Below are 18,846 nucleotides of genomic sequence, written 5' to 3'. Positions count from 1 at the left end.
AGCATAGTATATACGACATGATCAACCATGAGTTTGGACCACTGGTTAATTATGCTGTTATGTCGACTAATTACTGAGCCAAATTAATTACCATTAATGAGTTATTTGCAATTAACACCAAACTTTATGATATGGCGTCGAGTCATATATCGTTGGAAAGCTTAGGGCGAGTGCAAATGTGCTGTGCTAGTTAGCAGCCTGAATTAATATGTGTTAATTACTTATTTGCAATTAAAACCGAAACCAATTACAATCACAGAGCTAGTGCTCTACTAGGTTTTAATAAACACCTCTAAGTGAACATACATTTCGCCATCATCAATGGCTCTGGTCTCTGAGCTCCTTCAACAGCTTTCCTAACCAGGGCGAGACGCAACCTCAACCTGACAACACCAAAATAGACGCAAACAAATTCCCATGGAATTAATCGGCAATATCTCAAATTGTGCTAAAACCAGGCAAAACGACTTGGCCATTCTGGAGGTGATGGTACCGTACGCATGGAGTTCTGTCTAAATCTACCTCTCCTCAGCGGATCAAAGAAGAGCGCTCCACCGCGGAACAATTTGCTCTGAAATGACCAGTAAAACCCTCAAACCTGATCCAGATTGACCAGTGGAACATGCATTCGCCACCACGGGAGCATGAAAAGCTGCTCTGGATCGACCAGTCGAATTCGCCATAAGAACGGGGTGGACTGCATTTGAGAGGTACTCTCATATCATGAATTGCAGTTTACCAGTATATCCCTCAGGAGGAAAGTATAAACCGGTACCCCCTTACGGGGCAGAAATGTGGAGGCTAAAGAAAAGGGTTGAACTTATACTGAGGACAATGTAGCGAGCCCTGTAGAGGAAAATAGATGTACCATTAAGAGACAGGAAGAGAGCAGAGTGGGTCAAAGAACAAACAAGAGTTGATGATATCTCAATGAACGTTTGTAAGAAAAAATGGGCATGGGCAAAACACGTAACGTGAAGGCAAGATAACCGATGAAAGTTAAGGGTAATGGAGTAGATTACAAGAGAAGGCAAGCGTAGCAGGGGGCGGCAGAAAGTCAAGTCGGCGGATGAGCTTAGGAAATTTGCGTGGATAAGGTGGCAGCAGCAGCTGACACAGGACAGGGTTAGAGAGATATGGAAGAGGCCTTTGTTGTAATGTGATCGTAGTTACTGCTGCTGATGAATTTTATCCAAGTCTCCAAGTGAAAACAATAACTGACCTTCAGCCTCAAGGCTCAGCTCAACACCCCAAAATAATATAATCATCTGCTCCGATGTGTAATGCAGAGGTTAGGCCTCATCAGGAGACAACCAAGTCTCCTTTAGCCTCTTCCCACGGACACTAACGCAATGTTGTCAAAAGTTGATTGATTGATTGATTGATTGATTGATTGATTGATTGATTGATTGATTGATTGATTGAAAGTGAATTCTAGTGAAGTGCTTGCCGCAGGGATGCTGAGATTTCTGCCTCATCTTTTTCACCATCTCCTCCTCCTCATTTTTGGTTCGTCGAACAGCAGGCACTGTGCACTTTTGGCCGTGGCATGTTCGTGTTCCTATCTGGCCTTGCCCGATCACGTGCGCTCGTCAACAACTATACAGCAGTACGTTCAGCCGTACAGTGATGGCATGGCACTGGCCAATTTCCGGAGTGATGTGGTATCATGCGGAAGCATAAGGACATGCAGAACTGTTGACTGATTGAGAAGTTAAAGTTCATTTCTTTTCTGCTCTTATCTTTGGATGTTGAAAAATCCCATTAGGGCTTGAAAGATTGGTCAGCGATATCTGCGTGATGAGGTTGGGATGCATTACAGAACTGATAAAATTGCTCTGAAAAGGTGAAAGCTACCGTAGCTGACTGGGTTATGGAAATAAGTGTTGTTTCTAAACTATCTATAGTAACTTAATTGTCACTGTTCCCAGCCGATTTCACACAAACAAAATTTCCACTTCAGCGAAATTTTTCTCAGGTCCAGTAAATTTTGTTGTAGCGGGTTTCGACTGTACATTTAGTACTGATAACGTCTGAGAAGTCTCTTGCATTAGACATGTCGATGGTGTACAAGCACCATGTTACTTGCTTGGTTATTACGACTTATACAGTGCTAAGGCCAGATGGCCCTCCTTGAAAGAAAATTTGCACAACAGTAAAAATCATGCCAAAAATACTTACGAGCATCAGTCCTCACTTTTTCCATCTCCTCCTCTAGCTGCGCTTGTCGGTCACTCAAGCTGCACAAAATTTGAATCGGGGCATGTTACCAGTTACCACTTACTACATGCAAGGCACTCAAAATAGTGTCATCCAATCTGCAAATTCGTGCACATACAATTTACATGCTAATGGTAACAGTGCACGTAACTCTGCACAGCTAATTTCATCATGAATACCCAATCTCAATTTGCATACTAAAAGGTTAAAGGCCCTTCGTTCCGGGTTTTTATTATTCTGGAATTTGAACGGTTCAAATCAGGTGACATTTTTTAACTCAAATTGGGTACAGAGCAGGCATTTCAGCAAAAGGGTTCATGTTCATTTTTTTTTAAATGTTATTTCAACAGAAAACATACATAAACACTCATTTTTGTGCAAGAGATAAAATGCTAGATTTCTTGCTCATTATTTTTTAAACATTACAGCAATTGAAGATGCACTACCAAACGAGATTACTTTTTTTTTGTTACTAAAATCATTTTGTTGCATATACATATATAAATATATTGCCATCTGCTGAGCAGCACTTCCGTGTCTGTGGGCAAAAAACATTTTCGACGGAGCAACTGTTATTAACACAGCAACCGTTTTAAATGCACAAGAGCTCCCTTAGAGCCAGGCTAACAAAGCAGGACTTCGTTAGTCTGGGTAGCACTTGATGCAATGATGACAATATGATGACTGATCAATGCCCGTGTTTTGACCCCTCGCTTTTAAAACGGATTTCAAGAGCTTATCCTCAAACAAGGCCACATCATGAATAACAAGCATTCAAAGATGTTTAAAATCATCAGCTAGCTAAAAATACACCACTGGAATAATCACATGACAACCGCTAATTTTTGTATGATGTCTTCAGATTTATGCGCTGAAAAACAGCCTGCTTTAGACGGTGCATTAACGGAGCATTGCTTAGCTTTAACCTGGCTATTAATGAGACATTAAATCACTTGTTGAAAAAGATCGGGCTTTCAGCGGCATCCTACAGTTTTTCATGCTGTAAACTCAAATATCGAACCAAAATTAGGTAAACACAAGTGAAAATTGTCTTTTTAGTGGAAATTGGCCACTGGCTCCTCAGGGCACATCGTGGGTCACGCCGCCGCCTGTGATTGGTCGAGGTAGTGACAACACACTGAAGACCAGGGAAGCTGCCACTGTTGCTCCGGTGCTGCATTACGCACAGATGCGGTGCTGTAGAAGCAATCATGGCAACTATTTCTTCACTGACCTCCAAAGAAATGGATACCAATTTCCTTCCTTTGAAAGACGATCCGAAACCAAAAAAATGCAGCAAAAACAATTCTACACCTAGCCCAGGCATACGCCAGCGACAAATACACGTACGCATTTCATGTGCAGAGTAAGAAAAACCTTAGCCCGAATTCTCGGGGAGGAAGGTGTGCAAACAATACGCGAGCCAACCACCACCATCGGACGCCTCCTCCCCCGCCCTAAAGGCAGTCATCCTAGAGAAACGGCCCAAGGCATTGTGCACAAAATCCCCTGCTAAAAGTGCCCAGTGTCTTATATTGGGGAAACGAATTTCACAGAAAGGATGAAGCAGCACAAAGCTTAAGTCATTAAGTCAAATTACAGTGAGCACAGCGCAATGGCCAACCACCGAGACCTATGTGACCATAGAATTAAATTTGACGAAACTATTATGCTACAGACCAAGCCAAACCCAAGCAGAAGGCTGCTGCTTGAGTCATGGCACAACCAGCAGACGCGAAGAAATGTTAATAACTCTCTCAGAACCTCTTCCTACACCCAAAGTTTAAATTCAGTGACCCAGTGGTCAATTACATGTGTGTTTAAAAGCCAAGCTGCAACTCGTCCGCAGTCACAACTTGAAGAAACCGAAGAGGTTTAGAAACACCCTGTTTTCCTCAGTCGAACGTTTTCATTTTAACTGCGTAACTTCGATTAGTGACAAGGCATCAATAGCTGGCGAATCCCAATGCCGCATATGAAGAGCTTCAATGCTTGCTTGCTTTGATGAGTCCTATCGAACCTTGCTCAGCACACTCAAGGAAATCTGGCTTTGCCTGTGCAGGTGTGAGTGACACAAGGCTGAGCCTCTAATGAAGATTACGCAGGTGCTCAGCAAGCGTGTCAGGTGCGTACCATGCGGGAAAGCACCTTGCAGAGCCGGTACCACCTTCGACACAACCTCCGACATAACAGTAGGCTCTTCTCCATCATTCGTCTGCATGCGAACAATCATCAATGTGTGCCGCCGATGAGTTACGCAATGTTTTAGCAGAGAGGTCTGTACGTGTCTCCTTGCACGAGAACAGGAGATATGCAAGTGCAGCCACGCGCCAAAGCCGTCTGTCTGTCCCATTAGGGAGTCACACTCTGTGGACTGATCGCTGTCAATACTTGATGTAAAGCTCCACACACACAAGACGAACTGTCACAAAGTAATGAAATTAGAACCAGAAGTGGAAGCTTTTGCCTCATGTTTCCTCCTTTTAGCACAGGTGCTTCTTGGCAATGGTGAGATGCACTTTCATGTGGGGATATCGAAGGAACTGTGTTATGGTTCAGCTGTGCCTTTAAGACAGAAAGCCTTCAAGACTGCATGAGGGAATAGCTCTGCATGTATTCGCTGTCACGAAAGTGCTTCGAGCAGAGTATACGCTTGCTCTAGTCAGCTTGGACTTGCCCCTCTTCACAGCAACAACCCACAGTGCTGCGAGCTCCTCATCTCGCAGGAAACAGTGGAAGACGACATCATCATGGCTGTAGGTGCTTGTGCACCCGAACACAGAGCAGTACACATTGGAGTGGGTGCGCAAAACTCAGCTGACATATTTTGTGCATCCACAATGAACGCAATGTAACAAGAACATAAGCAGCTCAAGGTACAATGCATGCTGAAAGCTCGCTCAGGTGACTCCACTGTTCTCTTCTCCAGCGCTTGTGCAGGACGTGCGAGATTTGAACAGCGGTGTTTTACCAATAATAAAAAAAAAACTACTCCCCAGATGTGATCAACAATAGGTCTATTTCTGAACCTAGTAGGTTAGCAGATTTGAAAACAGTGTCAATGTCCCTCTAAGAAATTTGCTCAGTGTGCAAAAATCAGGATGAAAGGTATTAACACAACAGCGTTAAAGGCCCCATTACACAAAAAAATTTGGCGTCGGTGCTGTCGGCATTGTGAGCAAAAAATCATGAGCATGACTCTGGCAGGTGGTGCCCATAGAGCAACCTATGAGGCAGGTGGGCCACCTAGGTCACGTGACCTTGCGGCATCATCACAACTTGCCCACCGGATTGTGAGAAAACTGCCCACCATGGCAAGTGGCAGTTAAATTAATGATTGGTCACTCGGGAAGAACAAACTGGGCCACACAAGGCTGACCGCTGGGAGCACCTGCCATCACAGTGCAGTGGTGTGTCACTTAACCGCTGCACCACTCTGCCAGAACGGTACGAGGACTCCCAGGCCCAGGCATATATAAATGTAAAGGACCTTCTGCATATATGACAATTAACCCATTATGCTACCGTATCATACCCAGCTTAAGTGTCACCTCCAATTTTTTTAACCCGAACATTAAGGACCTTAACTTTTTATAAGGCACAAGCTGTCTACAGGTCTCACATGCAAACAAATGGTAAAATTGCACTGAGAATGGCTCTAGAAAAGGAATGACATCGCTTTCAAGCCATTTCAACCCCTCGCTTCGCAGAAAAAAAACTGGTATACGTTTGTACGAATGACATTGTAAAAATTCGTACCAGTGTCTCAGTCTTATTGACGTTTAAGAAAACTTCAATTCGAATTGAAAATTGCTTCAAGAAGTATTACAACACAGTTAACAGATGAAAATGGCTTAAAGCTGAACACTTTTTCAAGTTCTTTGTTTCCTCCCAGCATGAGCAGCATCGAACTGTACACCCGCACTTAACACACAGCACCAAGGAGAGCAATTAGTGAATGATAAAAACATGCTGAAAGGTTTATTTGATAGTTTTGTAGTAGAATTCAACACACAAAAATATAGTACGCAGGTGCTCCATTGTCCGTTTGCTGGCACTTGAAGAAAGTGGGACATTTGTCCCCTGTCCTACAGAGGGTTAATGACATTAATGACATTCTGTGCCTTGCAGCACAGATATGAAGATTGGTAACATATGGATCCATAAAATGCTTTTCCCTTCCTCTCAGACTTTTCAAAAACCTGCCAGAATAATAGAATCTCTGCGAAGATTCTGGTTTCATCAGAGTGTACTAAAACATCTAATTTTACATCTGTGACTGCCACGTGCTATCACCAGGTGAATACTTCCAGCCGAATTAATTTCTACATGTATCAAGTTATTCATTACTAAATATAGTTTCAAAAAAGGACACACACCACATAAGAGGTAGTGGTTATTACTAATTTGCACCCTCTGCTACCACCACCTGTATATTCAGTATTTCTTGCACACCTCAAAGCAATTTTTTATTTGCTTCTTATAAGTAAAGGAAAAAAGAAAATATTGTGTTCCTTTGTTATTTTTATATCCTGATGTTATCACACAAGATATCTTGGCAATTAAACACTCAAGCGTCTATGTCATTCTTCTAAAAAGATGCTTGGAGACAACACTCACGCTTTTTGTACTTCCAAAAACGCAGCTTTGATTGCTTTTTCAGCTTTCGTGAGTTGTTCTTCCAAAAGAACTTGCACCCTCTGAAGTGCTACAGTCTGGCGAGAAAGATCCTTCAGGGATTTCTCAAGGCCTGCAAAACAGATGGCGCATGCAATGGCGCAAGAATTAGGCACTTGGTCCTGCCAGAGTCCTTAGCAGAAACACAAGCTGAAAAGCGTCGTACCGAGTCCATCCTGGATAGCTTGTGTGTAGAAGTAAAGAAAACAGATATTAACCAAATAATACACAACAGCCCACACGCACACATACCTACACAAGCACTTGGGCCCTTCATCAATACTTGTAAACACAAGGAGCACGCAACAAAAGAAACACTAGTGTGACACGGCAAGTTTGGCTGCTTTATGGTTTATGGGAGTTTATTGTCCGGAAGCGACTCAGGCTATGAGGGACGCCGTAGTGAAGGGCTCCGGAAATTTCAACCATCTCGGATTCTTTAACCTGCACTGACATCGCATAGTACACAGGCCTCTAGAATTTCGCCTCCATCGAAGTTCGACCGCCGTGGCCGGGATCGAACCTGCATCTTTCAGGTCAGCAGCCGAGTGCCCTAACCACCGAGCCACCACGGCGGCAGTTCCAATGGACAATATGGCAGGGAATATGAGCAATTTTGGTTAAATAATGAGTGCCAGCCAATCATCCTGCTGTCCTGTTGGTAGTATTTCGCCTTGCTGCACATCTATGTATACGCTCAGGCCTACTTGCCAAATCATTCAATTTTGAGTTGGAAGTCAATAGTGCAGGACCTTTACGGTTTACGAAGTGCTAACAGCTGAACCCAGACTGGAGGAACAGCCACACATTCCAGTAAGAATAGAACTTACGACTTGGAACAATACTCCGTTTACACAAATGCAAAACACACTTTTTCATTTGCCTAGATGAACTCAAAAGGGTCACAGGCCAGTTAAGACTTTCACCAAAAAAATTAGTTGACGGGCATCGTAAGTCTTGCGCACACTTATCATATTTGTAGAAAACAACAAAGCAATAGCTGTCTTAGCTGCGAGAAAAGTCTAACATTTGCAAGCATTTACTATGCACAAAAATATGTATCCTAAATAAGCCAGACGTCATATCCTACATACTGGCTTAGGAATGTGCAAATCTTGTCTTTTATATGAGAGTATGCTTTTCTTTCTACAAGCAATTACACACTAAGGACCATGCTTCAAATTCAACCATCTGAGCATTAACACCATTCTAAATGCAATATGCAGAAATGAAATCATTTAATGGAGCAACACAACACTGCACCCAATATATAATGTGTTGGCTTCACTTACATGTTTTCTTGGGAAGGGTACTGCTTGAAGGTGTAGCGCTTACTTCATAACCATCCCCACATTTGACATCAGGGCTACTTTTAGAACGGCCACTGCCGTGCGAATGCAACGGCCTGCTGCAGGCAAAAAGAAAAAAAGCACACAAATCCAGAAGAACATTAAAACATTTGCACTTAATATTCTGCAAAACATCATAAAGCATGTCAACAGCAACTAAATGTTCATGACAAATGAAGCTAGCTTATAGTATCAGAAGCAAATTTAACACCATACGCAAATTAAAGATGCACAAGAAAGTACACAGAATGCAGAAGCGGAGGTATTTCACTCCATGGAAAAGTAAGCTATAACTGTCCCTTATGCAAAATAATTATTGCATCCTGCAAGTGAGACCTACCATACTACTGCTTCAAACATGCTACAACTTGATTTCTTGCAATTACATTTCATGCTGAGATTTCAGAACAATTTGTGGGCATTAAATTTCAGAAGCTAGCAGAAATAAATTTTGTTCATGTGTGTTGTGTTGTGTTGTGTTGGGTTTAGTGGAGCATAAGCATCTAAGGCTATCATGCACCAAACACAACTGTTCATTATGAAATCGCGACAGTTCCTACAGAAGCTCCCCATCAACAACACAAAATACCACTTCATCCTGACCAGGTGCAAATGATTCTTGCAGCTAAACAAAGCCCAATGTTAACCGCCAAGAAAGGCAATGATGAATCAATTTACAATGAATGTACACAGGGGTCATAAAGAACACACAAAATGTTGACAGCGTTATCACGCACTTCTAAGCTCCTGCAATAATGCCGATGCACACAGCATGGTTTATCAAGGTGTACATGTCCCCGCAGAATAATTTGGGGCGCCACACAGGCTGCTAGTTGCCAGTAGAGTGCACTGGTGGAAGAATGCAGTCATGCTCTGTGCATGCACGGGTTCCCTAACTGGTGGAGTTCATTCCCTGGTGGATCTAGACTAGCGCGGCTAGCACTGTGCTTCTCCCAGAAAGCACACGCTAGGGGCCCTTTCAACATGGTGCCAGGAGGCGGGGGGTAGAGTAGATTGTAGTACTAACACTGCGTGTTCGCGTGTTGCGCTCCAGTTGTAGCAAGACATCTCATTGCAAATGCGGCTCACAACGATAGTCAATACAGAGACGAAGACGGCAGACTCAAAGATACGCTACTGAGTGCAAACCACTTTTGCGGAAATGCAAACTGTTGTTTTCCTGTATATTTTTTATCATGAAAATAATAAAACCAGCACTGCTTTCTGTCACACAGTTCCATTGCACTCTTCAGACTATTTGCTTCCATGCTACTCATACAGGCTCTTAGCTATTTTTGATTTATGCTTATATGCAGTGCGACCTAAATAAGCGCAGGATCTGTGCCAACAAATACAGATGCATGAGCGAAGATAAAGCAGGCAATATTCACCACTGAGAGTTGAGGGCAGCAAACAGCAAATGTAACTGATCAACACACACATCTGGAAACCTTGTTGACACTATGACCCCTCCTAAACACATGGTTCATTTGCAGCCAAATGCACAAAATCTCCAGTGCAAGAATCTGGCGCTGAAAAATGCACAGTTTCATTGAATTCTATAAACTGTTTCATTACCGCTCTTTAACCCTGGTAATGGCTCATGTCACAATTACCTTAAAATCTTGTTTGCATTTGTAGTGCAATAAAATACAATTTGTAAAGAATCGCAGATAAATTGGGCAAGAAATAAAGGAAAGGGGCCGGCATTGCGATGTGTAGCCATACTGCAGAGCTCGCACAGAACAATATAGAGCATGGCTGCTGTAAGTCAAGGGTGCAGATAATGGCACCAAACTCACCGCAAGGAGGTCCCCATACAGCCATTGTGCTCCGGGACCTCCTTCTGTATAGATGTACTGTTTATATCACCGAATAAAAATCTTCTTAAAAAAACCACACTCCCCAAAACATGACTCTCTCCAAACGGGGTGGAGCACGCAGACGCGCAGCGTCAGAGCCACAATCTCCTCTACCCCCCATCTCCTGAAGCAGAGCTGAATGGGGACCAAGTGTTTGCTTTTTGGGAGCAGCAGTGCAACCATTGATAATCTATCTACCCCCACCAGGGAATGCGCTTCACCAATAAGGAGCCCTCACATGCGCAGACCACGACTGGTGCACTTCACCGGCGAGCGGCCACCTGTGTGGCACTCCGGAATTATTCAGTGGGCATCTGCACGCGAATAACGACGCTATTAAAATAGGCAGCGATTTTGTAAGCACTGTGTGAAAGAGTCACCAGGTCCCTCGGATAGCCACAAGTTCTTGCTTCTGCCATTATTTTAGATATGTGAATGACAAACACTACACTGCTGTAAAATAAACGGAAGTTGAACGGCTGTATTTAAATTCCATTTCTGTAAGAATGCGTACTGAGCCAATCTGCTCGAGTAATCTCACTCAAAATTTACTCTGTATGTAAAATGAGGACAAAGTGACAGTTTTGTTGCTATCCAGCTTTAGGCTGCTCTTTTTGTGTTGCAGAACATGCAGCACTTGTCAGAACTAGATGCAATCACTTCACAATGAAACTGCCTTCATTCACCTTCACTGTCACTCTCATCAAAGACATCACAACAGAAGGGCTTTGGCTGGGCAACTGCAACTGTATCTTAAAAAGAACTGTACTTTATTACAAAAACTTCATGGTGCGGGCAAAATTAAACAAAGGAAAAGACAAACACGGCATTCAATTTTTGTTTGTTAGTATGATACATAATGCAAACTAAGGTGAGTTTGTTGCAAAATGAGTGGCTTTTGTTTAAAAGAGCACTACTTCCATGTTCCATGCCACAAAAAGCTCGGCCTGAAGACAGCTAAAAAACAATCACACATTCTGTTATAAAGCCTCATTCATTTGACCCCATTAGTTTAAAAATTTGGATAACTTGTATTGCTTCCAGTGTCTTGCCCAACACCTATGTAAATCTATAGCATCGAACGCTAATTTGTTTGCTGTTGGGCTCAAACCAGTTAATACGGACAGTCTCCCAACAGGGTGCAGTGTTGAGACGTAAATTGCTCGACAAGTTATCGTCCAAATATCAGTCCTCAGGCCTGAATTGCATAGCACATTGTTCTATGTGCACATGACGTATGCACAGCAGGAGGTGTGATGACAATCGCCCCCATCACTAGGCCACATAGTTTCGTTTGCAGAGGTTCGATTCCAGCCCACGAATCAGCCAGCCGGCCAGCCAAGTCCAGCTGCATACGATTTAGAACACTGACTTGCCACTAATTTTCTTTAGCTGTCTTGAACGCGTAGTGCTGCTTTGGTGACAAAGCACGTTTCACTTGCTTCTGTCCGTGCACTTCTTCCATTTGTCCAGTGCGCCAAAACTGCATGCTCATCATATGCTGCTCGCTGTTTGTGCGGCAGAGGTCCCCCACATGGAATGCCACATGTGCATCGCCATGGCATCTCACCACAAAATAGAGGCTGCGGAGACCCTTATCATTATGAAAATGTTCTGGTTCCAATAGTACTGACTATGCGTACACAATAAAGCATTTGACGGGACTGAAAAAATCGCTCTTGCCACATAGTTCCCCCCTACAAAGGTGATAGCCATTGTTCAGTCTTTCACCAAAAAAGTTTACTGTCACGCAAGCAGTTTTTGGTACTTTTCTGGTGACCATCTGATAAGTCAAACTTAGTTTTTTTGAATCCCTTGGGGTCCAGATTAACGAGATTTTACTGTACTCACTTCACCCATGAAGCATAATTACTCGACACGTAAAATCTTTCCAGCAAATAAGCCCTGCTTGTAGTGCCAATTTTTCGCAGATTAAAGGCCATCTGTGAAAACTGCCAAGTCAGGTGCTTCTGAAAATGACGTCGCACTATTTCCACATGCGAATCTGCACACAGACTATGAGGCCTGCCATAGTGGAGGGCTGAAGATGAGATTTAACCTCATGGGTTAAACTGCTCAGTAAATGGGCAATTTCAGATTTTGTTTCCATCCAAACTTGACTCCAACATGGATTATATTGGCACCATAAAAAAAGAATAATGTGTCTCATCCCGCCCCACTAACAGACAGAAATCTGCAGAGCTGTCGCTCTAAAATTCGGTAGACACTTAACTCTGCTTATGTGTGAGAAAGCGTAAGCCCGCCCGCTCACTTTGTGAACGATAACATTGACATATTATCCATCCACCTAATGCATCTATTTACGCACTCAATACAATGTTCAATATATCCAGCAAGACTAAAGGCAGCTAAAGTCGTGCCTATCCATAAACGGGAACGGCCGGAATCGAGTAACTATAGGCCAATTTCAGTCCTTGGTACCATCAATACAGTTTTCGAAAAAAATATTGTGTATACACATAAAGAAATTTATAGCTAAGTATAATATTATATGCCCAAGTCAGCATGCCTTCAAACCGCATAGATCAACAGGATCAACAGTTCGTGTCCTATCGCAAACGATAGAGCCCTCAACGACAACAAGATTGTCATAGTTGTGTATTTAAATATTAAAAAGGCAATCAATACAGTTAATCATATAATCATAGTTGATAAACTCGAAGTATGGCTTCCGAGAGAAAATATCAAATTTTTTTTCAACAGTTTCCTTACAAATCGCGTACAGCGTGTTGCAATGAATAACGTGATCTCTGGGGTGCAGGCCATGCTGACTGGGATACCACAGGGCTCAGTTCTGAGACCAATTTTCTTCTCGCTTAATGTAAATGACCTCCCGTCTATACTAAAATATTCCCAAGCAGTAATGTACGCTGACGACACAGCTGTAATATTTACAGGAGACAATGAACTCACCAATAAAATAAACGAAGAGCTGGAAATGGTTCTTAGGTGGTTTACTAACAACCACCTCTCCATTAACATTCAGAAAACCAAATATCCTTTGTTCCGCTCTAGAGAGAAAAATTAACTACGAACATGTTGCTTTGTATTTAAATAACCAGCCAATGAAAATAAGCAATTTCAAATATCTTGGTATATACCTAGATTCGGACATGCACTGGAAGGATCAACTAAAGCAAGTTTGCTCAAAGCTAGAATATGGTTGCCATATTTAATTGCAAGCGTGAGAATGCTTTAATTTCTTTATACTCTGGAAACTCTCCTTTGCTTTTATACAAAGCCAGCTAATTACTGCACAGAGTCGTGGGGTAACATGTACTCCACATATCTCGAACCTGTAGTCAGATTGCAGAAGAGAGCGATAAGAATCATTACCTATCTAAAATATACTGGCTCTACCACCGGCATTCTACCTTTTCATTCCATGTATACTTTAAAGGTAGCCCAGACAATTCATAAAATACTACAACTCAACGGCCCACTTCCCTCCCCACAGTATCTTTATAAGTCCTAAAAGGGAGACTAGAGCTGCTAATGCTAAACATTTCAATTTACCCGTGTGTCACAATACTTATAGTTAAAGATTATTAGAGTTCAATGGAGCTTTAATCTGGAATGGCATTCCTAATGGTGTTCAAACACAAACAAACTTCATACAATCCCTCAATATGTTCTTGTTGAATATGTGAAGTTATGGTGTGAACTTTTGAGATGATGTTTTGTGAGTTTTGCTTTCATTCCTGTATTTTTCCTTAAAATCTTACAAATTTGATTTTCATTTTATGAATACAAGTGTTCGTCAGTGCGTGCTCCAATTATGCTGTATTCTATTGTGATGAACCCAACACTAGTCACTGGCTATGGGTCCAATATCAATGTACATATTATATCGTATACTAAATTCCATTTTCGAAAAATAATTTTAAATAATGAAGTCGCCGCACGCTGCGGCGTAATATAACCCGATGCCACACAGCTGTAACTCACGATCTCATGCTCAGTGGCTGAACACCACAGAGCCACAGCAACATCATGGTGGGCATTTACGCTTAACCAATCATGATCTTTCAATTTCTGCATTCTTTGTGCTGCCCTGTTCATGCTTCATTTGTCCATCACTATACAGCACTAAGCACAACACTACTTGCTCAGAACATGTATGCGAGTAAATGAATATGAACAAGCTTGCCCCACTTGAAGCACAACTTTTCCCTTTTCCACATTTCTTCAAATACATCCAAAGTAATTAACCAGACAACTGCTACAGATGTCAATGATAAACAAGTGACTTGTACCTTTCTGTGAATAACATATGTAGCTCAGTGTAAAAAGTGTGAAAAAAAGTGGAAAAAAAACAATTCAGAAACTATGGCAAAAATTAAAAATGTGCAAGCAAAGAAACACAAAATAAAAACCACATTAGAGCTTCTTACTCAATGCAGCAACATAGAGAACCCACTACAAACACACCTGCTCTTGGATTCAATCTCTGCCACTTCATGTTTGGCTTCATCTTCGTGCAACGGCTCAGGTGGTGGCTCATCACCCCAGCCATAGGACACTCCAGAGTACTTTTCCATTTCACTACCGTTTTGCTTAAAAGAGCTTACAGGCACATCTGAAAGTAAGCCGAGAAGTAAAGTAATGTTGTTACCTCTTCCAAATACAAAAGATCAAAAGGGAAGAAACAAGATGCACTGGCTTAGCCATTTATTTAATGGCAACAAAACTATAAGAAGAAGCAGAAATGATGTTCTGCTCTGCAAGCCTTCTACGAGCATTACTTTTGTTCCAGTCTCTAAAAGTAGCAGCAAATTTAAAGCCTTCAAAACTTTCAAATCAAAGAAAAAGCTCTCCATTCTCAACATGGTATGATCAAGTGCCGACATGTCTTTGCAGTATTCAGTACACACACACACAGAAAAAACACCAAAGCAGTCAATACAAAAAGCCCAAGGCAGGCCTTTAATTCATAAACCGCAAGACATATACATTAGGTCACAGCACAATATCTGACGACTAATCAGTGAACTTTTCTTTATCATGAGGATTACCATATTTACTCACATAGTTTGCACCTGCGCATAATTGGCGCACCTCCAACTTCTTCCCAGGACTTTTGAAAAAAAAAATTTTACTCGCATATTTTGCGCTCCCTGCTGCGCAAGCACGGGTGTGCACGCCGGTGCATGCAGGGCAGGCTTAGGAAGGTCGGCGCGGCCGTGTCGCCGCATGCGCGTGCATCGCTTTTCCGTAAGAATGGCTGCAAGAGCGAACTTCCGGTATCCTCCGGAGCATGCGTCGCGCCAGAATCCAAAACTACTGAACCGTAGGCTATTCTGTTTCCCACTATTCAGCCGGGCCGCATGCGAGGGTGCCATTTTATCACCTTGTATCTCCATTTGCCTCCAACTGCTGACTTTGCAACTGATTGTATCGTTCCACGTTTATTGCTTTGTGCTGTCCACGTGCAGTCATGCCCTCATGCGGGCAACCATGGCAACTAGGTCGTAGGTCTGGGGTGGGCACGGGTGGGGGTCGGGGGGTATGAGTCGACTTCTGTTTGGAATCAACTGTTTTTTTTTTTTTTGCCCAGCGATGGGCGCGATTTGCGGGGTCGACATTATACATGGCAATATACTGCATACTTTCCGAGTTATGACCTTTGTCGAGTTTTTTAGGATGTGTTCGCGAAATCTCCCGTGCAATTTGCGCAACGCATCACCTTTTTGAAGCCTTAATTTTAGGAAAAAAAAAGTGCAAATTACACTAGTAAATATGGTTTATTAGCCAGAAGGATGAATAAAACAGCTAGGCAGAAGAATATGCAAGGACACCGGTATATTTATGAACTAACACAAGGTGGCCACATGTAGCAGCTTGCACTCAACATCCGGAAAATTTTCAGCTTTGCAGAGAGCAAACCAATATGTTGGAATGCCCATTCCATACGCTTTCTTGTATGGGAGACTTGAAATATCTGCCATGCACGTGTGAAATTTTGGTGCTCTGATGTAGTTGATGCCAGCACGGCTCACTGACTGCATATTTTTTATGTGGCTACCATGTGCGTCAGGCCGGTTTTTTTGTTCAAACTCTCTTACGTGTGTCAATATTTAATCCAGTTAGGCCCTCAACAAACAACTTTTTTCATGAAACAAAAGCCCAGGCGACTCAGCCAGGCTACCTACCCTCATGGGAGATGCAAGAAAAGTGCTCTTCCAGGTGGTCTTTCCCTTCGTCCAGCTTTCCCAAGTTCACATCCTTGCTGTCCCCAGCAGCAATGGCATCCTGGTTCTCTACCATAGACCCAGCAGCTGGTTCCTTCTTGGGCTTCTTCTTCCTCTTCCTATTTTTGTTGGCCAGCTTCAAACGAAAAGGCACTTAAAGCCATTAATGCGAGCACTTGTAACATGTACAGACACGGCCCCATGTTAGACACAGAGCTTCCTGAAAAGCACAACAGCACACGAGCATTTCTAAGGTTTGAAAACCGAAAGAAAGAACCTTTTTCCAGCAGAGAGCACATTTAGTAGCAGACAGGAAAGTGACTGAAAACAGCTTTTATACTGGCCTTTTCGAGTGCATTAGAGAACAAATCAGGAAGACATAATCAGGACTTGAAAGCAACAACAGATGTAAACCTTGCAAAAATTCTCCCTAAAGTTCTTGGCAGAACAATGTGCGTCATAGCAATTATAGATGTGCAATGGATTAGAAACTAGCATAGGTAAAATTAGCCTAGTGTAGCATGCACAGATCATGCTATATGTCAACCTAGATTCACTATGCAAAGTAATTACCTTAACCTTGTTTCCAGCGCAGTTCCATTCGCGCAATGCCGCCTCGGGTCCATCTGGCGAAAACATTTGAAGGTGTCAGTTTTTTTTTTTTACAGACGTCTAAGTTTGAGGCAGGCTAGGCATAGTTTAAAACAAGGAGCATACTGCAAGAGACGCAGCCCACGAGCATCAAACTGCATCAAATCTTTGCTCTTAGTTTCCCAGCTTACCACTTCAACAATTTTCTAATCAGTACTACTGCTACCAGCTATGTACTCTGCACAAAATGATCTTTTTCCCCCCATTTCCAACTGCTTTACAATATAACATTTATTGAAATACAGATACTGTACACAGAAAACTGCACTAAAACAAAATTTAGAGCAGGTGTGTAGCCACACAGCTAGCTCTGAAAGCAGCAAGGTAGCACCACGAATGTGCCATAGCCAGCGATGCATCTGCATGAAGCAATGCACAGAAACTACCGTCAGCCACTAATTACCATTTGTGCCTGAAAGTTTTTCCTAAAGACATGTATACAGTTAAGCACACAGCTTAGTTCATGGGCAACCCAAAAGCTAAACATCCAAACCTCAAAGCAATAGAACACATATCCATAACCCAGAAGAGGCCCGCCACAGTGGTTCAGTGGTTTTGGTGTTCGGCTACTGGTCGCCAAGTCGTGAAACTGAATTCCAACCAAAACACTTATGTAATGTGCAATGTCAGCGCACATTAAAAGAACCCCAGGTGTTCTAAATTAATCTCGAGCCCTCCGCTACGATGTCCTTCAGAGCCCATGTGTCGCTTCGGGACATAAAAGTCCACAATTTACAGTTCCATGGAGTAAGAATACAGGAAACAGGGTTAGTTACTACAGGGTTAGGTACTTGTTAGTACCTGTTACTTGTTTGCAATATTTGCACATTTCCTTCATCGTTGAGGTACGAGGAGAGGCTGGGACTAAGGGCATATGGAAGCCTCATGAAGGTCCCAGCCCCATCTTGCACGAAATCAATAGCAGAAACTCCACATTTATCATGTTCATAGTCCGAAACCGACTGCACACACACAAAAAAATATATATGTTGAGGGAGCAACCTGCATAATAAGTACATAGATATGCATACAAAGCAGAGTTATATGCACAATAGAGACCACTGAAATATGAATGCAAGCACTTGGCATGTATAGAAAACGATTAGCATACTTATATTAAAATAATGTAAAATAAAAGAAAGCCCACAGTGGTCACTGTATACAGCTAAATAGAATTTAACAGGAAAACAAGCACTAAAACAACATATGCAAACTTAAAAAAAAAAGTAAAAATCTGATTCAACAACAGGAATTGGAGTAACACTTTAATCAAACTTAAACACAAAAATGGATCAATCTAGTCAAGGAAGCAAATATTTTGACTCAACAATATTTCCTTAATCTGTTTTCTGAACGCCTTTTAAACAGATATAGTTAACGTCTGTAAACTTATTAAGTGTATCTGCTGACTAGTAGACAGTTGTTTTCCATAATTTTTTCTTATTTTAGGTTTGAGTTGTGTTGTACGTCTGAAATTATGCCCACCACCATTTATGTCATCCTGCTGAAGGCACATTTTTTCGTGTTGTATAACCTCTAGAAATTTCTTGCAGTAAACCTGGTCAGCACACAGTACAGAATAGTAGTAATGGAGCAAATTATTCATTGGCATCCACCGAAGTGTAGCCATACGGCTACAAAGGAAAGCTATACAGCTTCCACAGAAACTTCGTAGTTAAAATTCGTCCTGGTCCGGGGTCCAGGGTCCTGGTTGGGGGATTCCACTAAATCATTTGACCAACACTGTTCGCACTTCGAGTTATTAATTCGCTCTTGTCCTACCATATGCTTGCTGTCCCGGTGAGATCAGTTGGTAGAGTGACTGCTCCGGTGAAGCAGTGGCGCCGGGTTCGAAGCCCGCACCAGGGCGAATTT

At 42.4% G+C, this 18,846-nt stretch overlaps 1 protein-coding gene across 6 annotated transcripts in view; it reads right to left on the bottom strand.

The window, feature by feature from the left end:
• Nucleotides 1–18,846, bottom strand: part of LOC144113142 (spermatogenesis-associated serine-rich protein 2-like) — a 40,927-nt gene that overhangs the window by 17,571 nt on the left and 4,510 nt on the right. For 4 of the 6 annotated variants that reach the window (XM_077646057.1, XM_077646055.1, XM_077646058.1 and 1 more), the window contains 6 exons: nt 16,894–16,946; nt 16,282–16,456; nt 14,561–14,708; nt 8,190–8,305; nt 6,841–6,970; nt 2,182–2,240 (listed from right to left, as the gene is read on the bottom strand). In XM_077646057.1, coding sequence (XP_077502183.1) covers nt 2,182–2,240; nt 6,841–6,970; nt 8,190–8,305; nt 14,561–14,708; nt 16,282–16,456; nt 16,894–16,946 — 681 coding nt within the window. The remainder of the gene's footprint in view (nt 1–2,181; nt 2,241–6,840; nt 6,971–8,189; nt 8,306–14,560; nt 14,709–16,281; nt 16,457–16,893; nt 16,947–18,846) is intronic. The other 2 variants (XM_077646056.1, XM_077646059.1) reach the window with 1 other exon arrangement.

The sequence above is a fragment of the Amblyomma americanum genome, chromosome 1 (genome assembly GCF_052857255.1).
Source record: "Amblyomma americanum isolate KBUSLIRL-KWMA chromosome 1, ASM5285725v1, whole genome shotgun sequence".
Lineage (NCBI taxonomy): Eukaryota > Metazoa > Arthropoda > Arachnida > Ixodida > Ixodidae > Amblyomma > Amblyomma americanum.
Note: the sequence above shows the minus strand (reverse complement) of the source record. Positions and strands in the feature narration are given on the sequence as shown.